The following is a 23,611-nucleotide window of genomic DNA, read 5'->3' as shown; positions in this document are numbered from 1 at the left end:
CCTCCATACGCCCCTTGTCTCCAAAAGCCCACTGCTGACCTCTTCAGGATGTGGAATTGTTGCTGTAAACCAAATAAAGACACCTCCTTCCCCCTCTCAGACTTGTTTTCGCCCTTTCACTGACAGTGCACTGGAGCGCATCTTTAATTTGCCCTGGTCGCCATTCGCTCTGTGCTCGAAGACTTTTGAGTTTGTGTGTGTGTGTGTGTGTGTGTGTGTGTGTGTGTCTTTTTTTTTCTGGCAAATATTTGTTTTTGATTTGCCAGAATGAGAGAGGCCCCACTGGCATGTTCTGGGGCAGCGTTGCTCATGCCCTCGGTGCAGTGACCGCTATAGCCAGCTGTTGACTTTGTCGCTGAAATTTGTTTAATATTCACTTTTCTTCATACACTATGCCCTCATTCAAAAGTAAAGGGTTAGAGCCTCTGAGCCTCATTATTGCATGAATTCATCCTGATTCATGTGCTTCATAGCAACACTATTAATTATGTCACATTTTCTTAAAATGGATCTGGTGCTCCTTTAAATAAGAAGCTTTTCCTGCACTTTCCTTTTTCTGATGCTGTTGACCGCCCAAAAATGATGATCCCTGTATCAAGTGACCCCCTTTTGTAAACGCAGGCAGTTATGGTTATTTTTATATTTTTTATATTATTTTTTGTGTGAGAAAATGCAAAAATATGGCTATTGGCTGTATACAGTGCTTGGCATAAATGAGTATACACTACCCGACAAAAGTCTTGTCGCCTATAGGTTTTAGGAACAACTATTAATAACTTGACTTCTACTTGATCGTTTGGTATCAGAAGGGGTTTAGATGAAAGGCAAAGGCCTCTAGATTATGCTTATTTTATCAAAATAAAATATGTTCATGCCTTGATTTTAATTATTTAATTAGGACAGTAAGGTCTGACTTTGCTTGGACACAAGTCTTAACTTATTAATAAAGTCATCTGGAATGGCAAAGGAAGTGTTCTTGCAGGACTCCCAGAGTTTATCAAGATTTTTTGGATTCATCTTCAATGCTTCCTCCTTCATCTTACCCCAGATGTGCTCAATAATGTTCATGCTGGTGACTGGGCTGGCCAATCCTTTGTTTTCAGGATTTCAGCGCTATCCTGCTGAATAATTTGCCCTCTACTGTGGTTTATAATGTAATGTGCCTCACAAATGTCTTGATACTTCAGACTGTTGATGTTGCCATGCACTCTGCAGATCTCCCATATGCCCCCATACTGAATGTAACCCCTAACCATGATTTTTCCTTCTCTAAACTTGACAGATTTCTGTGAGAATCTTGGCTCCTTGCTGGTTTCAACAGGTCTTCTGCAGTTTTTGTGATGATTGGGATGCAGTTCAACAGATTCATCAGAATAATCTACCTTCTTTGACTTTCCCAAATGATCAACTAGAAGTCAAGTTATTATTTGTTGCTCGTACAACTGGGATCGACAACAAGACTTTTGTCAGGTAGTGTACACCCCTCACAGATCTCTCTTTTGGGATGGTTTAAAATAATATCTATTACACAAATGTGCATGTGCAGTAGATTAGTCAGTACCAAAGCCAAAACTGGAACTAATCTAAAAAAAGACTCAGTCCAAAAACTAGTATGCCCATATTATTATCAATTTATTATATTTATAAAATCTAATTTTAGCAAACAGGAAAAAATCAAGAGAAACAATATGAAATTTAGTTGCAACTTCTTGTTTAATGTATTATAGTTTTATTCCAAAGTGCATGACCAAAGTCTTATTTTTTAATGATATGAAGACTCTAGATGCAAAAACCTCTAAATGCCATCTGAACTTTTCTTTTAAAATAAACATTTTATCAGGCTCCTGTGCAGTAATTTCACTTTTATGGCAAAGGATAAGTAATGTTCATGGTCTTTAAAGTGATAACAAAACATAAACAAAGGAAGCTGAGAAAAAAACAGCTATTGTAGTAACAGAATGTTTTCTAATTTTTCTACAGAACCTAATTAAAAAAAAACTTCTCTAAAACATTTTAAACATTGCTGTAAATTGCTGCTGGCCTCTCATTTCACACCAATATTCTCATATAATATTTCTAATGACTCAGATAACTAGGCGATTTGTCTGTTGATTAACAATCCCTCTTAAAAATAAAGATTCCACATATTTGTTTGTCAATTTATTATTATTATTTTTTGTTGATGCCATAAAACAGAGATAATATTATGTGATCCTGGAGGGCAACTTTCCCAAAGAGTTTTGTTCAGAATACACCTGAGTAAGCTGATGATTGTCTTCAAGCTCACTAGAAAGCTCATTAGATCACTAGAGATTAGGGTTGGAGCTAAACTTTGTTGGACACAAAATAACCATTTCTGAGCCTTTCACTTTCTTATTTCTTGAAGAAAAGTTTGGTAATCAAAAAAATAAATAAAAAATCCATTATAATGTTACCAGGAATTGAAAAGTTCTTTAAATGTTAAAGGTACTTCATGCAGCCGTCAACACCAATAAAGAACCTTTCCAGAGCATTTGTGACCTACTGTAGGTGAAGTCAGCAGACGAACAACAGTTGCACATTAGTACAGTACATTTTGATCCCAAAGTTAAACCCTTTCAGAACAACGTGCCCCAATGAATTATTCATAATACATTCAGGAACATGCATTAAGCAAGTAAATAGGATCAATTCTGATTTCATGTTGGCTTGAACATCCAAACCCATTGCATGTCTCCACTTCAATTATGACTGATTCTTTCAAAGTTGGAGCATCTGGCGTGGAGAATAAGTCCATCAGGGATGAAAGGGTAGGTGTTTTTACAGCCCAGCTAATGTTATTTGCATGAGGGACACATTAGTGGCCTTTGCCATGAATAGTAGGATAGAGAGAGATGAGAAGGTTCAGATGAGACATCCGAGACCACGGGATCGACAGGATTTGCGCCAGTGTCCGGGGATTACAGTGCATTGAGCACACACGGTATTCTGAGTGACGGGGATTTAACACGGGCCAGATAAATCCCAGAGTTGTGTAATTGTTGAGCGCCAAGCGTTGTTCGCGCAGAGCGGGCCTGTTGAGCAGATGTGGGGTCATCCTGTGGTGTCTGTTAGTCCTGCGGTTAGTCCTTTAATAAGAGCAATGGGACACTGCTTACCACAAACTGCAGGCCTGTAAACTGCGCCTGACTGCCTGGGAGTCTGGCATACAGTAGTACATACAGACAAGGCACGTGTTAGTTTGGTCTTGAATATTATTCGGTATCTAGAGAGAGTTCAGAGATGTAAAGCCAGAAAGAAATGAGAAGGGTCAAATCTCAGCTTTTTACTTTGCAGGTTGATGCACACAGACTGAGCAGTAAAAAGTAAAAATTTGTGATTTACAAACTTACAATTCTGACATTTGTCTCATATTTCTGGGTTTATGTCTCAATGGGGTGTATGCACACAGACTTTTAATTTCAGTCAGCCAGCCACGGGGCTTCCGGTGAATTGTCGTCCCATACAAAATCGCAGCGTTTAAGATCTGATTTCTTTAAAAAGCATCTTAACTGCCTGGCTGAGATACAATATAAAGTGGGTATCAGACCAAACAAGAAGCACTACATTAAATTATATTTTTCCATGCCATGTGTTTAAAATATGGAAATTATTTTAATCCAGTATTCCAGTATTCAATAAAGTATTTCAATAAAGTTTCAGCACTAGCCTGCTGCTAATGACGGCGGTTGCGTTTAAATGGTCTTTTGTCTCTTTTTTTTTTTTTTGCTGGATGCTTAAGTCTATAACTGATTGCATTTGAATTACACAACAACATCATTGGCTAAAAAACACTAGCTGTGCATATAGCCCATTCCCACAAAATAAATGGCATAATTGTGAGATATTAAATGACAGTTACACTCCAAATAAACGACTTTTGCTTCTCTAAAATGAGTTAAAACAATAATAAAATTATTATTTTTTGTGGGACATCTGATCTGGTTAGGTTTGAGCCACTCAAATTTGTAAAACAATTAAGCTAACTTGATAGATTTTTGTTTGCACAACATGATGGAATTGTGTGTAACCCAACATTTTTTTACAGACAAGTCAAAACTCCAAGAAATAAACAGAATTGAGAGAACATTTTTAGAATCCTGTGTTTATATCACACACATTTGATTTTTTTCTTATAGTTTGTTAACAAATGCATAATTGTAAGATATAAAATTACAATTTGCATTTAAAAAGTCATAATTTATATATATAAACTTAGAAATGAGAGAAAATTATACAGAATTCTGAAAGTATGTCTAATTTCAATTCTTCTTTTGTCTCAAAAGTCAGAGAAAAAATGTTAACTAAAATATAAAATCATTTCTGATTTTCACAGATTTAATTTTTTATAACAATATAGGGCAAATCTTAAATGTGAAATAACATTACAATTTTTAAGAATAATAAAAATAAAAGTCAGTCATGATAGAAATAAAGTCATCTGAGAGGAATATCTCAAAATTGTCACCCCTTTCTCATAATATGGGGAGACTTTTCTTTCTTCCAATTGCAAGTATACAGACATTTTTCAACTTTTGTGTTTCTTTTAATTATGAGATGATATTTGAATCAATTCTGACTCATTTTTTTTTCTCAGAATAGCAAGATATTAAATGTAAATTCTCAATCCATAATTTGCAATTCTGAGAAGAAATGTCAGAATTATGGGATGTACACTCAGAATTAAATGGGGGAAAATTACAATTTAAAATCGCAGTTGAATAAAGTGAATAAGTGAATAAAGTGGGGGGAAATATATATCCATATATATCAATATCTCGTTTACCTTTATTTTTGCTGTTGTCTAACACTCAATTAAAGCTTTGCAATTAAATCTTACTAATAAAATGTTAAATTAAAGCTTTATTAAATCTGTTTAATTTACTTACAATGTTGATCTCAAAATGAAGATCAATTTTTCATGATACATTTTAACTTTGTGATGCCACATTGTTGAATTCCTTTCATTATTATTAGTCTAAATTTTAAATAACATGTAATACATAGTGCTTAAAAACCACATTGAAGGATTATTTAGAAGTGCAAAAAAAAAAAAAGAAAACTAAAATACTTTTAAAATTTGGGTAACACTTTACTATAAGGTTCATTAGTTAATGTATTTACTGCCATGAACTAATCATGAACAACACATGTACAGCATTTATTAATCATAATTGAACATTTACTAATGCATTATTAATATCCAAGTCCATGCTTGTTAACATTAGTTAATGCACCATGAGTTAACATGAACTAACAATGAACTACTGTATTTTCATTAACTAATGTTAGCTAACATGAACAAATACTGTAGTAAATGTATTGTTCATTGTTTGTTCATGTTAGTAAATGCATTCATTAACATTAACTAATGAACCTTATTGTAAAGTGTGACCAAAATTTGTTATGATTGAATGTAAAATTTAAATGTAAAAAACATAATATAAAATTGCTGATGTTAAAAATGGAAATGTCAAGAGCACAAAATTAATAATACAAATGATAAAGTTTGAAAAAAAAAAAAACTTCCACAGGAAGAATTTGTTTTTGCATGCATGGCCAGACTTTTACTGCATCTTTCCCTCGCTTGTGGATTGCGATGTCTTTGAAGCCAAAAAACAGAGTCAAACCTGCTATTTATTCCCAAGCTCTGACAAGAAATGGGATTGCAATGAGAACGTCCTGTTATTTGAAAGATGTGTTCGAGGAACTAAGCCAGGCTCCGGCTTTGATAAAAGAGGTCACATGACACAAACTTAAAGAATTTGGGAAGGAGAAATATGTCTGAATGCACTTATATGGAAGAAGGAATGGTGTGCAGACATCGTGTCATGTTTGTCTTAGTAGATAACAGATGCTTGAAGCACAGAAATCTGTGTTAGAAAAATATAATTTAAGCTCAGGAAGTACAATGTAAATGAAAGCATTAATTAATAAATATTAAGTGTGCTATTGTTTTTGGCAGGAAGAAATGAAGAATAGATCACTACTTTTGTTATGTTTTCATTTATTCATTCCTTTAATCGATATTCATATGATATTTGATGACTATTCTCATTTCCCCTTATTTTTACTGTTGTCTAACACTCACTTACAGCTTTATATATTCTGTTTATTTATTAACAATTTTGATCTCAAAATGATTATCTATTTTTCATGTAGAATTTTAACATTGTGATGGCTCATTATTAATTTTCTTTCATCATTATTAGACTAAAATGTGTGTTGTGCTTAAAAACATTCAAAATCATATTGAAGGATTATTTAGGTGAAATGTTTCAAGTGAAAGTAAAATTTTAAAAGTTGTAATCTAAATTACACAATTTCTTTTCTTTTTTTGAAAGTTTTTTTAATGCATATATGTATTACTACAAATATATATGCATATATTTATGCATTATTATTATATAAATATCTTTTCAGTTATTGTTCACATACTTTTATTGTACAGAATACAGTATATGCTATGTCTAAAATTAATGATGATTAATGAATTAACAAAACAAACAAATAAACAAACTGAACAAAAGGCATTTCTTTAAACCAGGCATGTACAAACTCGGTCCTGGAGGGCCGGAGTCCTGCAAAGATTAGTTCCAACCCCAATCAGACACACCGGGGCTAGCTAATCAAGCTCTTACTAGGGTTTCTAGAAACATCCTTGCAGGTGTGTTGGGGCAAGTTGGAGCTAAAATCTGCAGAACACCGGCCCTCCAGGACCAAGTTTTGACACCCCTGCTTTATACACACACACTCACTATACAAACCCTCATAATATCATTTATCCATAACCCTTTTTGAGCCACAATATTTTTTAATACAGCTTCTTCTACTGAGGTATCTTAAGATAAATCATAAATTGCCATTGCTGACTATTGAAGGTGTGTGCGTGCTGTCAACAATGATTGGGGAGGGGGAGGGGCAGTGAAACAGCTACGTCAGTGGCACCAATTAATCCACAATTATTTATTTATTTTTATTTATTTATTTATTGAAATATTGTGAATTTACGTAAGTACATTTAAATTAATAATATCAACAGCAAAATCATATTGGGGTGGCCACAGGGGTGGCCTTGGGGGCACCCTGGAATGTAGTAATACCTATGAAGTATTTTATACTGTCTAAATTTACCTTTTGCTTTGTTATATTTTACATTATAAAAAAATACTTCAATTCCAGGTATCTTTAACTATTTCATTACTAATATCTTTTTACCAAATCAATCAATCAAATCACAATTTCTAAATATGTGAATGTATAAAATCTAGCCTAAAAAGCTGAGGTTAAAAATGGAAATGTCAAAAGCACATGAAGAAATAATACAAACGATAAAGAATCAGCATTATTTTGAATGTTAAATATACTCTGCATGTCTCTCACACATACTGTCCACATACACGGCTCTTCCGAGAGTAGAAATACATTAAAATTCTCCAGACAAGCGTAATTGGTGTGTCTGAAAAATTGCAAATAACAGTAATTATCAGATATTACTTGTTCTGTGGAAATAGCCGGCGTGTCATTTTCTGTTTTGATTGCCGTGGTCAGATGTCTGCAAAAAAGTTTCCGCCACTCAATTTACAATGCAACATTAGAACATCTTTGTTTTTGAGGACGCGTTTATGTTGGAGTTGAACCCGTTCACATTGTAATGGGATTTTCTTTCTGTTTTTTTTTTTCTCGATCCAGAAGAAAAGAAAGAAAACAAACAGAAGTCGGTGCTCCTTTGTTTCGAATTCCTGGTTTTGTTGATTTTCGACCCTTTAAAGTCCTCTGATATCCGGAAGTGTTTACAGTCTAATTACTGTCTGTTTTGGAGCTCCCCTCTAGAGCTCCCAGCTGTGGAGCGGCTCGAGATGAAAAACATACGCGGGGGAAAGAGAGAATGAGAGAATTAATGGAGGGAAAGGGGGAAACGATGGATGTGTGTTGACAGTTGGAATGTCTCTGGATCCGCAGGTCATGCAGAGATTCTGTCCCCTGAAAGTGATCCAGATGCTCTGGGCTTTGACTTGGGACCAAGAGGCGTTTCTTCTCTTTCTCACACACACACACATTGAACCTGTGTGCCATCGCTTGAAGGGGTTCAACAGACATGAGGGAGGGTGTTAGAGGACCCTTGTGCAATGGGGATCCCCTTTTGCCAAAGACACAGGGGTAGGTGAAGGAACGCCCTCGTTGAGTCATGATAACGTTATTTCCATGTTGCTGACAACCTGTTTCAGACAGAACGCAGTGCAAGACTGTTTCTGACAAGGGCAGAGATTCACCCCTAGCCTTGTCTTAATAATTAAAGTGTCTGACTCTTTATAACGCATGGTTTAGGAATGCCCTTGAAACCAGTAAATAAGATAAAACCAGGACTTAAGGGAATTTAGTGACTAATTATTCTTCAATTCTTTAATTATTCGCTCAAATTTTTTTATATTTAACAGTTGGAATCTGGAAATGCTTTTGTTTTCTAAGGAGTATTAATTTAGTATTGAGTAACTAATGCATATTTGATTAATAGTCAGATTTTGTTTGTATTATTATCATATGCAGGTTTCATTTTGTAATTTTACGGCATGTCTTTGTCACTATTATCTATCTTTTAATTTATTACTAGTTTAGTTTTTATTTAAATTTTAAAGTAATACATTTATAAATATTATTTCATGACAATTTGCTATATGTAGTAATATATCAGTTTTGTATCTAAATATATTTTTAAATGTTTTATTTGTTCCCATTGATGGGTTGCAGCTAGAAGGGCATTCGCTGTGTAAAACACATGCTGGATAAGTTGGCGGTTCATTGCGCTGTGGCAACCCCTGATGTAAAAAGAGACTAAGCTAAATGAAAATGAATGAATAAATGTTTTATTCATTTATTATTTTAGTCTTAAGTGTAATATGAAATCATTCTAGCATACTTTTTTTTTCTGTTCAGATATTTCTTGTTATTATCAATAATAAAAATATCTGAACTGCTTAATTTTTTTTTGAAAAAGTGATATATCACCATTTAAATTACCATAAAAAATTTTTTTTGGCATATAGTTTTCATCAAGATCTCGTTAAATGAATCAAAACCATTTTCTATGATTAAGCACCAATTATAATTGACTATAAAAGCAGCAAATTACCATTTGTTTGTACTGTATGTATTGATTGATTGGTTGGTTGGTTGGTTGGTTGGTTGGTTGGTTGGTTGGTTGGTTGGTTGGTTGGTTGGACGGACGGACGGACGCTCTACCAGAAACGTACATTTTCAGTTATTAAAATGTAACAGGGCCCGACCTTTAAGCTTGTCTTGCTTAAAAAATCTAACAAAAACAAGCATAAAATCATACAATTCAATGATAGAAATCATCCTTGATCACTGTCAGCGTCTCCATCAACTGATGTCACTTCCTTTGAATCATAGCCTCAAAGGTGTATTGCATGCATTTTATGTTAAATTAAATGCAAATTTAATTTAGACAGGACAGGACAGGAACTGACTGAAACACGGGGACACTTGTACATTTATTTGTATTTATATATTTGTGGTATTTTTTTTTATAACTAATGTATAATTTCATGTTTTTAACCAATTGATGTGAATGATAACAACTTAAGCTTGTTATTTCTGAAGTTTTTATTTTTAAATAACAGTTTTTATCGTTACAAAACTATAAAAGCTGTAGGTTTAATTGGGCTGACGACACAGACAATGACAGGGTATTTGTACATTTGTAAAGTGTTTTTAATAAAGAACAAAAATCTGAGAACCAAACGAATGGCATATTAAAATTCACAGAAATAAACCATCAGTCCATTTTAGACATTTTTGGGATGAAATACTTTTTATTTACCGTCTTTTTTTTTATTCCAGGGACAGATAAAGTACGTTTCTGGTAGAATGTTCCTTATTTATTTAAGTCAATTTAAATTTTTGTGCAAGAAATGTTTGCATCAGAATGGTACATATTAGAAATAAAAAAGGTATGAAAGTGATAAACATTAAACTGTAATCTAAAAGTATAGACCGTAAATACCCTAAAATCTTGATGCTGAAACAAACCAGTCTTAAGAACTAAAAATGATTAGAATAGCTCTAAACATTATATTTAATTCATAAGATGAAAGCGTATTGTTTAGCGTTTGTGTGGACACCATCTTTGTGCTCCCTCCATCTGCATTTCTCCCACTGCAAATCTGCATCGCTGACATTTGCGAGCGATTTGAAGTGCGTCGCAAAGGTTGTCAAGGGATTAATCTCGTATCACGCTGTGGTGCAGAAAAACGGCCCCTTCCAAGAATTAAACACAATTTACCCATCAAGCCTCCTTATTCTCCACCACAGACAAGCATAAATAATATCTCTGCGGTCCAGATTCGCTAATTTACCAGCTTAAGCATCTCCTAAATGTTATTAGGGAAGCCGAGGAGCTTCACAGACCTCCTTCCGGCAGTGATTTGTTATCCGGCCTTGCAGTGTGAATATATGTGTGTGTGTGTGTGCGCATGTGGCAGCGAGAGAAGTGTGTACCTGACACCTTCTCCATGCAGCCTGTAACCTCAGGGTCCTGTACCCAGTATTTGGCATCCACGTTCCTCTTCATGGTCCAACACACGACTGCTGCCTTCGTCTGCGGCTCCTGAAGCATCTGTATTCAATGCATACCACACGCATTAGTGTAATTTCATATGCGGAGCTCAGCTTGTTCATTTAAAGTTTACCTGACACGCTAAACCGGGACCTTTCGTGGTGTTTGTACATAAGTGTATACCACCAAGATCCACTGAGTAAGAGGCAGCAACTTAAGCCAGACATAGAATCGACATATCCCCAATGCAATGGCAGTTCCAAAAACTATATGGATATTTAGCTTTTATCCAAAACTATTGCATATATATATATATATATATATATATATATATATATATATATATATATATATATATATATATATATATATATATATATATATATATATATATATATATATATTCTTCACTCTCAGAAATAAAGATACAAAAGCTGTCACAGGGATGGTGCCTTTTTAAAACATTTGTACCCAAAGTATTGGAACGCACATCATTATTTTGCCAAGTACGATGCGGTCCTGGATTAACATGTTGGTCATTTTTATTTTTTGGAAAATGTTATCCATACATATTCCCTACCCCTAAATCCAACCATAACCGTAAATTATTCCCAAAATCAGATAAGAGGAGAATAATAGTTGGATAACAATCATGTAGAAGTGCATAAACCTAACCGCAAGTCTAAACTTTACATAAACAGTAAACATATTTCTTAATTCTGATTGAAATGTTTTCCAGGTTCAAAATAGATGTTAATCCAGGAACATGTCTTACTTGGTAAAATGAAGTTGGTGGTATTGGAACGTATCAGTACATTAAAAGTACAGAGGTTTACCTCTAGATCAGGGGTGGGCAAACTCAGTCCTGGAGGGTCGGTGTCCTGCACAGTTTAGCTCTAACTCTAATCAAACACACCTGCTTATAGATTTCTAGTCATCATGAAGACACTAATGTTCAGGTGTGCTTGATCGGTGTTGAAGCTAAACTATGCAGGACACTGGCCCTCCAGGATCAAGTTTGCCCACCACTGCTCTAGATATTAGGTACTAACATGTACCTATTGTGTTACCAGTATGAACCATTTAGTTAAAAATATGTGCGTTTTGAAACGGTCCCACCCCAGCATCAGCTTTTGTATTTCTGAGGGTATTGGAAATCAAAACTATGACTTTCAATCACAGATAATCAAAAATAAATAAATAAGTGCATTTGGTGTGCTGTCTGGAGAGTGCTCAAAAAGACTCCCAAGCTTCCGTTTTAAGAATGGGAGTCCGAGCTCAATGTCGAACGTGCACCCATAAGGGGAGCATTCTGGGTGCACATTCGTCATTGAGCTCGGACCCTGGATAAGAGAAGTGATTTGTTAAAGGTGCAGAGTTGGGGTGGCGGAGGGATTTTGAATCGAGAGAGAAGGAAGGTAGAACATTATGACTCTTTCTAGGAATTTCTCTTGGAAATGATTGGATGATTGTGTGATTGCTAATGAAGGGGCTGCCTTGTTAATTATATGGGTGTGCTCTTTCCGAAATTAGTTTATAAAATGTCACTTAATATTGTAAGATGTTTTTTTTAAACTAAATTCAATAATATTAAATAGTAAAATGGCAGAAAAAGCAGACCATTTCAAAACAGCAGAAATTGCTAAAGACAACATTATTCATTATTATTTTCATTATTGAAACGTGTTAGCTACGGATGGTTAACAACATATTAATCTCACTGAGAAGCCAAGAGATTTTTGTTTTTGTTTTTGAAAAATGTTCTGATTTTTACTGTGACCGAGAAGGCTTATCAGGCTGCATCTATAGAAAACACATGCAATAACAAAAAACGCCAGCAAATTAAGAAAAGAGCTTCATCTGTTTGACAGCACGTGTGTTGCAAATCCCTACAAAGCAAACACATTTTAAAAAACTTGCATTTTCTCACAACCCTTTTAAATAGCCCGGGACACAACGTAGATGTTTCAAGAGGATTCTAAAACATGACAGACCTGTATATTTAGGTTATGGTTATTTAGGCTAATAAAATATTTCATAATGTGTTTGCATTGTGAGCAGCAGGTGTGCTGTCAAACGGATGAAGACCTTTTTTTTTTTATTTGCGGGCATTTTTTGTAATTGCATGTGTTTTCTTAAATTGCAGTACGTTAAGTTCTCTCGGCCAATGTAGATTTTATTGGAAAATGTAACTGCTGTACATTACATATAATTCATACAAAAATGTGTAGACTTTCACTGAAGATTTTTATATGAAAAGTTTACGTATGAAGTATGAAATGTATATGAATTTGTGAATTGCTGTGAAAATCTCTAGGTTAAAGTGACTTTCAACTAAAACACAGGAAACGTTTTATGTGTTTTGGCCATTAATTTACATACAAATAGGTTTTAAAGTGTCAGGTTTTTTAGTCTTTTAGTAGATATTTTAAATGAAAGACTTGCTTTGTTTACCAAATAAGTGGATGTAGATGAATTTGCATTGTAAACATTAAAGTTTAAAATCTATTATTTATTTTTTATTTAACATATTAAGTTTTTAGTTACGATACTCCCAAAATCATTCCGCATATATCTGCTGATTTATTTATTTATTTTTTTTTACAAAATTCTTTGCAGAAATAGCAAAAATGTAAGCAGATTCCATCCGGCCCTACTAATAATTGCATTGAGGCAAGACGTGTCAGTTCAGGTCAAAACGGTTTCAATATGTTTAGGTCATTTATGTCATTAAAAATAGATTATTTATCCAGTGTTATACTCATCTGAGTATAAAGCCGTTACTTGGCAACATGCTAACATCAAACTCTATTACAATCATTGGCCTGTCAAATCTCCATATAGCCAAGCTCTTTTTTTCTTCAATGCAGAGCATTTCTAATCAATAACTAATGAATTTTCACTTCAGTCAAGACAGCTGCCTATATACTGTAAGTGCATATATGCTGTATTTATACTGTAGTCCGCAAGGTAAAGTCGGAAGACTTTAAAACAGAGCCCTATTCTCATTCTCGAATACATGTCCATGTTTGCATGCTTGCACAGCCTGTCTAGATCCCACAGTGTATGTTTATCAGGTTGCAACAGAGTACATCGCCTGAGCAAAAAACCTGTTATTATTCTGACAGTCCTGACTGGAGGGCCATGCCATCAGACTGGCTTCTCAAGCAGGTTAGCAGCGGAGAGCTTAGCTTCACCTGCCAGCCTGTGTTAAAGAGGTGAAGACTTTTCCACATTTCTGGCTTAATGTCATACGCGCGAGGTCTGTGTGTGTTCACTGGCGCCCTGTGGGGGTTTTCCGGCTCTGTCTGTGTTGAAGAGGTGGAGCCGCTGTCACCGCACCTGGAGTGAAAGAGGTGTGAGATGGTTTCTTTTATCCAATCACAGTGCCTGTGTGTTTAGGAGAGGGTGGAGCATGAAGGAGGTGCACATGCTCCACCTGAGCCAATAGATGTGAATGAGTCTGTATTGATGATTTTACTGAGAAGTCTTAGTGGGGGATAGTGGCCCTTTCAAATAAGCCCACTTTCATGTTGCTCAAATAGTTGAGCATGAGATGTGGGTTTGATTTCCATGGATAGAAAGGAGTGATGAAATGTGTAGGTTTAATGCAAGAAAATTTGCTTTGGATAAATATATCTGTGAAAATGTATAAGGTGGATTTATATGTGCTTGTTATTGGTTGAATAATTATTTAAAGAACTACTGATGAAACTGGACAAAAGTTCCATGATTGTGAAACAAAAGAGCAAATCTTTGTTACCATTTGTACCTGATGAATTGTTGACTTATTGTCATAATGTTGATTTGATTTTATTGTGATATTTTTTTTAACTAAACCAGATACACCCTTATTGTATGTTGCAAGCAGCTTCTCATTAATTGTCACAATCACCAGCAATCTAGTCCTCATAGATCTCTGGTAAATTCATATATCGCAAAAAAACTACAAATCTGCCGATAAATGGACTAAAAGGTCCAGTCATGCAACACACACACACACCTGCTCCAAGTCTCCATTGATTATTGGAGTATCCAATGCATGGTTCGCATGGCACTCAATTATTTACCGGTATATCCGTCTGTAAATATCACCATTGTTTATATAACTGCACTTTATATACCTGTATCCTGCACTTGCTGCTATTGCACTGCTGGGTAGACCTAAACTGCATTTCGTTGCATTGTACTTGTACATGTGTAATGACAATAAAGTTGAATCTAATCTAATCTAAAATTAGACTCACACAGCTGATGCTGCTTATGGACTGATTACACTACACATATATATGGCTCACTTTGATAATCTCATGGCTGAGTCTTGTTTATCAGTTTTGTGAACATGTGTAAACACGAAATGTTTCTCTTGCCTTGCTTTGTCGTGTTTTTGACCCTCGCCTTGTTTGTTTGTTTATGTTCTCTGCTTCCTGCCTGTACTGACCGATCGCCTGTGTATTTGACTACGACTCTGGAATGCCTGTGTACATCTGTTTGCTCCTGATTGTGACAGTTGCTTGCCTGACCATCTCTATTTAATAAACCTGCATTTGAATCGGCACTCCCTTGTGCAGCATCCCGTTCACATTCCATTAATGAGTAAATGCTGATTATTATATTTAAAATTTAATTTATATAAATTTATTAATTTATTTGAATATGTCTTTTATTTATGTCATGTGCTTTATAGACACATTTCATCTACAATGAATGTTATTTAATGCAATTCCTTTAATCCAATGATTCACGACTGGCCAAAAACAGTCCAAATATGGAAAACCAACTGATACATTGGGGGGAAAAAATTACGTAAATCTTACACTCAAAAAACAAATGTTTGTTCAAACTACTATGAGCTAAAACAACAAAACTCTTGAGTTTTCTTTTCTTTTTCTTTTTTTGGTTGGGTGTGGGGGGGGATGGCAACTTTAAGTTTAAGCTCAATCCGCTTAAATTTGTAAAAACTAAGTGATTTACTTTAACACATTAATATATAAGTATTTTTTCTTTTTTAATGTTAATTTAGTGACAATAATCTAAGTAGTTTCTAAGTTTAGAGGATTATGCATAATGATGTCTTCTGAGCACAATGAATTTAGTTTAAGCTTTTAAATATATGAAGATTATTGTGTTTTAACATAATGGACCTATTATGAACAATACGAGTCAATTAACAATCTTAATAAGCTCACTTGACAAAATGTAATATACTGGATTGTAATTACAGACTGAGTCTTATAATAATAGCATTCTGTGTCAAGATTATTCTTAAATATTTTAACTCTGTATGAATATCAACAGTTTTTAATCATGTTTGATATACAGAATTGTCATTTGTGACCGTTACTCAGACAATACACTTTGCTTAGTACTACATTTGTTTTTAAGTTTTAAAGATGATTAAAAATATTGCTATAGAATACCATGTATTAAATAAACTGTTGTAAACTTTTAAGACCAGGGAGAATCTTTCGGTTGTCTTCAAAGCAGAATCCTTTTTAATAAGAAGAACTCAGCGTGGCTGTGGCATCATCGAAAGCAAACTCTAAACTCCACAGCGAACATTATACATTTTATACATGTTACAGCATGTAGGTGGGGTCAGTCATGGTGGGGACAGTCAAACAAAGCATGCAAATGAAGTCTGGGTGCCATGCCTTCTCCAGGTCTGATCTCATCAATATATAAGTCCATCATTACAACAATGTGCAAATGATGTTCTGGAGACAGGGAACACAATAGATAAAGCCATGCTGTGAAACCGATAATTGCATCACTTTGGCTTAGCCTGTAGTCAGCAAGGCAAAAGTTAAATGTCCCTCCTAGCTGGCATGTCAATGAAATGATATAATTAAAAACCTAAGAATATAACTTTTCAGTTATATGTAGATTATTGTTCATTTGGAATTAGATGATATAAATTTATATTTCCACACATTATAGTTGTCAACTTGATCACTGTGACAGTGATAGAGTCAATTCGGTGGATGGAGAGGATTGGGAGGCCATGATGGGTAAAGGCCGATGGAGGAAATTTGGCCAGACCCCTACTCTTTTATGAGAAGTGCCATAGGATTTTAAATCAATACAGAGAGTCAGGAACTCAGTTTGACGTCTCACTCGCAAGATGGCGCTCACTGACAGTGTAGAGTCCCCTTCACTTTACTAATTGATACCCAGTCTGTTTTGTCACCAAAAATGAGCAAAACTGCATTTTCAGCTTCATTCTTGAGCATGCATTTGCTGAACTTTCTTGTCTTTTTTCATAGACTATTTCAAAATATGTGCAAAAGGGAGTTTATGTTGTACATGGACAACACCCCCGCCCCTCCTCATCCCTTCTAAAATAGTGAGCACTTTGATTGCATGGCTTTCAAGGCTTTTTCTGAATGTCTGACTCTGAAGGACATTCATTTGCTAACTTTGTTTCCCTTCATCGTTCTTATTTTTTTCCATCTCTTTTAGTTCTGGTCTGTTTCAAATGTGGTGATTGTAACTTTAAAAAGTCATCTTATGTGAAAAGCTGAAGGGGAAAAAATGTATTCAAGGTCAAATATAGTCAACTTCAATAAACTGTTGGCTGAGATCACACATACCTGCAATCTCTGTTTCGAGTCACCCAAGGTCGCTCACCGTCCCGTAAACTGGCCACCCGGATGAGGTCATCTGCTGACTCCAGCTGTAGAGTTAAATTACACTTGTTAAAATCTTTCATCTCAACTTCTGGACAAACTTCACTCTTGACAGACAAATGATCAGAGAGTTGCTCCATATCCAACAAATATCAAATAAGATTCCTGCAGTATGCTGTAGACCAATGTGTCTTTTCTTGATTCTGCTCATTGCTGATAGGTCTGATGCCAAGGTGTAACTCTAAAGGTGAAAACTGCTTTTTTATTTTTCAATTTAGAAGGAGGCGGCACGATTGCTCAGTGGGTAACACAGCAAGAGGGTCGCTGATTTGAGGTGGTTGGTTCCTTGGCATTTCTATGTGGAGTTTGCATGTTCTCCCCATGTTGTAGTGGGTTTCCTCCATGCTCCGGTTTCCCCTATACAGTCCAAAGACATACGCTATAGGTGAATTGAAAAAACTAAATTGGCCGTAGTGTATGTGAGTGAATGTGAGAGCGTATGGGTGTTTCCCAGTGCTGGGTTGCAGCTGAAAGGGCATCTGCTGTGTAAAACATATGCTGGATATACCAACACAATCTGACGGCAATTCGTAACTTTTTCATTTAGTGGCTTATTCGTATGAATTCGTACGATCTAATTCGTACAATTTAGTACGATTTGCTTATCCCCCAATGACGGTTGGGGTTAGGGGTGGGATTAGGTGCCACGCCTCCTTTTCAAAAATCGTATCATTTAGTACGACTGAAATCGTATGAATTAGCCACTAAAATGGCAAAAACGTAAAATACTTACGTTTTCCCGTGAGATCAGGCAAGATATACATATGCTGGGCTGGTGGTTCATTCCACGGTGGCAACCCCTGAAGCCAAAAAGAAAATGAATGAATTTTGAATGATTTTCTTTCAGTATAATGAAAACAAAATATTTAAAACAGACTTTTAATTGTTTTCTTTGTTGCATTTTATCAATTTGTGGCAACAGATTTTAATTGAAATGCACATTTTTATTTCATTTTATCCATATATATGTTTTCTCTCTTATAAATTTCCTCTTTAGTTGCTCTTACATTAAACAAGACTTTACTGTTTAGGTCATTTATTTATCTTAAAGGTTTCTAAAGGGATATTTTCATTTACAAGCAGGTTTGACCATGTGAAATATAAGGACCTTTTAGGACCATCATAAATCAGATTGCAGATTATACAGGACTAAACACTAAGTATTTTTTTTTACTAATGGCCAGTGGAAAAGATTTTTGCTTGCCTCATTAAAATTCTAATTTAGTTATTTTTTAGCCATGTTTTAAATATTTTGTCAAAACAAGCAGACTTAAATAAACTTTGGGTAGCTGTACATGGACCCAAAAAAAATTAAGACCTGTTCAAAATTATTTAAAACCCACAACAACATATTTCAGTGAATTTAAGAATTTTGAATTTATTTTGTTTGTAGACATTTGTTTGTTGACATTTTAAGTCTAAGACCCTGCGGACACCCAGATAATTTGCCTTATTATATTCACCTTATTCTTCGAGCATGAGCGGGTGCAGCCATTTGAATCTTTTTGGCTCCAGACTTCCAGTCTCATTCACTTCCATTAATTTTTAGTTGCTAAAAACAGCTCTTTTTGCTGCTTGATGTTGCAAACTGAAATTTTTTTATTATATTATTCTACCTTTTCTCTATAGTCATGGACACACTAGTTTGTAGAGCAAGCAATTTGACAGTTTTCTCCCATTTATTATTCCTAGTCATTTCTCCCATAGTCAATTGAATTTGAAGTTCTAAAACAATTGCGAAAACGGGCGCACTCCTAAAAACCTTTGAATTAAAATATAATTTTAAACCTGACTTATATCATTGTTCAGTTTTTGTGCTAGAAATATATGCATATAAGTGCATATTTAAATAAATATTGTCTCACTTACATATTTAAACAAACATTTTAGAAAAATTGTAATCCAAAAAAATGTTTGCAACACTTGCAATCAATCAAACGTGGTGATATTAGTAATTTACATTCTCCTATTTACTTGTCAGCATCTTGTCTTAATCCAGTGAAATGAATTGGTACTCAAAAATAGGACTTCTGGGCAAAAGCTCAATACTTGTTGTTTTTCCACATTTCCCCCCTCTTTTGGGGCAAATTGCATGCAAGAGACAGGTGAAAAGTGACTTTGACACGTGCACGCGCACAAACAGAGTGGATCATTGCGTCTCGCGCCCACGCAGGCCTGGTTTTTCCCCTCGCCAAGTCACAGGGTGCCGGCGGGGTTCGAGGTGACAGCGCAGCATCAATATCACGCGCCGCCGACGCCTCCTTGCTCTCTCTGGCAATGTGTACCTCGCCAACCTTTCTCTCTCACACACACATATACACATACACACACAGAGAGAGAGAGAGACATACACACTCACTTTCACTCCTCTCACCTTCAGTGCTGAGCGCTCACCATCTGCAGCGCTGCTAACACTCAGACACTGCCAAAGCACAGGCCCCCGCACGGCCTCGTCACACACACACACAACATACGTGCACGAACCGTCATATCCTCTCACACTTAAGCCCATAGGAGGAGGGCTTATCCCCTGATAGTCTGAGACCACAGTCCATCAACTGACCGCTTCATGGATGTTGCACATAAAACTTGCATTACTTCCAGGAGATGGAGGACATAAGTGGTAGCAGTCCATCTGAAAAAAAAAAGATGTGTAAAATGTTTTACATTAATATATTATATTCACACATAACACATTGCATTTTTTTATGTCGGTCCATTTGGTCAGTAGCTTTTTCCAAAGCTAAATTCAGATTTTCATTTTAATTATATGTGCATTTGCTAAATATGAAATGAAATATGTTTTAATATAATAATAATAATAATAATAATAATAAGAAGAAGAAGAAGAAGAAGAATATCGTACACTTAAACATGTCCAATAATTATAACACTTTTTTTATTTTATTTTTTTTACATTTAAGTTATTTTTATTGTAAATTTAAGTGAAGAATACTTTCCCATTCATGTTATTATAATTATTAAATTTCTGTCATTGCAATGTATTTTAAATGTAATGTTTTATAAAAAAAATTATTTATTCTTTCAAATAATAATAATAATAATAAAATTTTATATTTGTATTTTATTTTAATATATAGATAAATTAATAAAGCAACAAACTTAACCAAACTCATTTTTTATTAATGTTTTAACTTCAGAAGTGTTTCTGTTACACGCAGAAGAGAGTGTGTTTGTGTCTGTGTGAATTAACTCACTTATTAATATATGTATAATTTATTCACTTAAAGATAGATAGATATATACATGCATAAAGCAACAAATTTAAACCCCCTGTCATTTTGAAACCCCTGTCAATCAGAAGTGTTAAGAACTCAATATTTGGTGGAGTAACAATGATTTTGGGTCACAATAAGTGACATTGTCATTTTCTAAAAAAGAAAAATAAATTATTATTATTATTATTATTATTATTATTATTATTATTATTGGGATGAAATGCTATTAGATCTTTAAAGGCTGACATTAAAATTTGACCCAAATCCATGATATACTTTTTTAATTAATGCAAATTTTATTTAGAGTAACAAAACTTTAAGTTTCATGGTTTTTGTTTTGACTTACTATGATAAAAGCATGTAACCAAATGGAATTTTAAACAAAACTAGCACAGCTTTACAAGTATATCATTTAACAAAAAAATAAAAAATAAATGCTGTCCTCACTTTATAACAAAATAGATATACAGTTCACTTCATATTATTTCATAAAATGGTACTATAATTAATAAAGTGTGGGCGTGCTTGTGTAACTGACTTGTTAATTGAATCATTTTGCAATAACTGAATAATATTTGTATAATTTATTTACTCAAAGATAAATAAGATAGAAATAGATAAATGCAAAAGCAACACATTTAACCACCTGTCATTTTTTAAACAATGCAATACTAATGTTTTAACATCAGAAGTGTTAAGGAATCAATTCTGGAATAACAATGATTTTGAGTCACAATAAATGACCAATTGTTATTTTCTGAAAAGAAATTATTATTATATTCAGGATGAAATATTATCAGACGAGGATGACATTAAAATTTGACTCTAATCTATCTTATAATATTTTTCAATTATTGTTAACTTTATTAATGTAACAAAAGTAATGAGTAACAAAATGTTTTTAGTTTAATGTTTTTTGTTTTGGCTTAGTATGATAAAAAAGTGAACCAAACAGTTTTAAACAAATATAGCACAGCTTTACAAGTATATCATTAACAAAAAATGTAGTTCTCATGGAGTTAACTCTATTAACAAAGGATCAGCAGCAGAACCACACCTCACTTTGTCTCCTTAAGCAATTACATACTCCCTAAAAACTTATTTAAGGCAGACCAGCCCTCAAGCACTGTTCTCGTTTTCTCGAACCCAACCTCACTCCTTTTATTTTCTCGATTCCCATTAACAATCCTATAACCCTCTCTTCCCTCTTAGGTTGAATCAGTGGGGTCAAAATATTACAGAGACAGTACCCCCCCCCCTCCCCCTTTGAGTCTATGGGTATCATCATAGGAAGCCAAATCAACCTACCTGTTCACTGTTAATCCTCATACTTCCCTTCTCCTTCATACCACTGTTCCCTTACCATCCCTTTAAGCCCTACAATAAAGTCTAGCTTAAAGTGTGGCGTGGTCCATGCTGGTGAAACTTTATAACAAAATAAATATACAGTTCACTTCTTCATAAAATGTTAATATAATTATTAAAGTGTGGGTGTGTTTGTGTCTGTGTGAATTAACTCACTTATTAATTGAACAATTTTGCAATAACTGAATAAGTTATGTGTAATTTATTTACTCAAAGATAAATAAAATAGAAATAGATAAATGGACAAATAAGAGCAACAAATTTAACCACCTGTCATTATAAAGAGAAATGCAAGTATTTTAGAAATCTAACAAACTAAAAATGTTATTGTTGTATACTCAAAAGTTTTAGAAGATTTTAACCAAAAACAAAGGTGACCAAACTCTGTCCTGGAGGGCAGGTGTCCTGCTGAATGTAGCTCCAACTTGCTTCAACACACCTGCTAGGAAGTTTCTAGTATATCAAAAGAGCTTAATTAGCTGGTTCAGGTGTGTTTGATTAGGGTTGGAGCTAAACTCTCCAGGACACTGGCCCTCCAGGACCAAGTTTGGACAACCCTGAGCAAACATAACACTTAATCATTAATACATTAAATCTATTAAATACTCCCAGCTGAATTGAGTAAAAATAATAACAAAGTGCTAAACTATTTTGTCTGCCTATGCTGTAAAACAACATTACAATACATTTGCAATTTAATGAATAACAATCAAATTTTAATATTAGAAATAATATCTTACATTTTTGGTTGCCTAATTACAGTGCTCTGTATATATGAGTACCCCCTTTACAAATCTCTCATTTAAATGAATATTTTCCATATAGGATGCTTTAAAATATTATATATGTGCATATAGATTAGTTTAGTCGGCACTGAAGCTAAATCTGGAGCTTATCTAACAAAAAAACTTACGATAATGGTTCAAAAATTAGTAGCTCAGATATTAGGGAAAATATGAAATACAATGTTGAATAATAGCAAAAATTAAGAGAAACAAAATATATATACAATTTTGTTGAAATGTAGTTTGTACAAAATGTAGTTTTTTGCAATATTTTATTACAGTTAAGTATAATATTTTTCCATTTCTAAAGATGTTCAGTGACTAAAATATTATTTTAGTAAACGTATCTGTTTAATAAATCTGTTATCTTCGAATGCACCAATATATATTGCCTATATTCACTGAGAAGAATGTATAAAAATATTCATTTTCAAAATGTGATGTACTCTGAGCACTGTAATTAGGGTGAAAAAATTGTGTTGTTATTTTTTGATCCTGAAATTAGTATGTATACACTTTACATTAATGTAAATCTTTGCCTTTTAAAGAATAAAATCACATAAGGATCAAAACAAATCGTGATTGTTCGCCTTTTATGTCATTCAAATTGTATTCTGCTGTATAATCAGTTTTTGGGCCTAGATTTTATGCTGTTAGTCAAACGTCTGGCGATGCAAACAAACTCTGCACCAGCAAGAACAGAAAAAAGAGCACATAATAGAATAGAAAATCCCTTCACAAGCACACGCATGACCAAAGCTGAATGTTTTCATTCTTAGACCAGCAAAAAAAAAGCCCCACAGGTTTATTTAATTATCTCTCAGTAATCGAGGTCCCAGGTGATCGTTCCCCGAGAGGAGAGCATGAGGGCTTGATGATATTACACACTGAATTACGCTCTGACTGCGATATTACTGTGAGAAATTCCACGTCTTCCAG

The 23,611-nt window shown here is 34.3% G+C and overlaps 1 protein-coding gene across 14 annotated transcripts in view; it reads right to left on the bottom strand.

Annotated features, from left to right (window-relative positions):
- Positions 1-1,697: 1,697 nt before the first annotated feature.
- Positions 1,698-23,611, bottom strand: part of LOC147844694 (uncharacterized) — a 26,990-nt gene continuing 5,076 nt past the window's right edge. The window contains exons 3-7 of one of the 14 annotated variants that reach the window (XR_015483074.1): positions 19,847-19,918; positions 18,017-18,083; positions 17,188-17,270; positions 10,537-10,654; positions 1,698-3,107 (exon numbers count right to left, since the gene is read on the bottom strand). Coding sequence is in view for 2 of the 14 variants with exons in the window: in XM_087248155.1 (XP_087104281.1) it covers positions 13,711-13,936; positions 17,188-17,270; positions 19,847-19,918 (381 nt within the window). In the remaining 12 variants the exon portion in view is untranslated. Of the gene's footprint in view, positions 3,108-7,011; positions 8,238-9,006; positions 10,655-13,087; positions 13,937-17,187; positions 17,271-18,016; positions 18,084-19,657; positions 19,919-23,611 lie in introns of those variants that run through there. The other 13 variants (XR_015483080.1, XR_015483073.1, XR_015483079.1 and 10 more) reach the window with 13 other exon arrangements.

Source organism: Danio rerio, chromosome 4 (assembly GCF_052040795.2).
Source record: "Danio rerio strain M-AB ecotype USA chromosome 4, GRCz13ab, whole genome shotgun sequence".
NCBI classification, from domain to species: Eukaryota; Metazoa; Chordata; class Actinopteri; order Cypriniformes; family Danionidae; genus Danio; species Danio rerio.
Note: the sequence above shows the minus strand (reverse complement) of the source record. Positions and strands in the feature narration are given on the sequence as shown.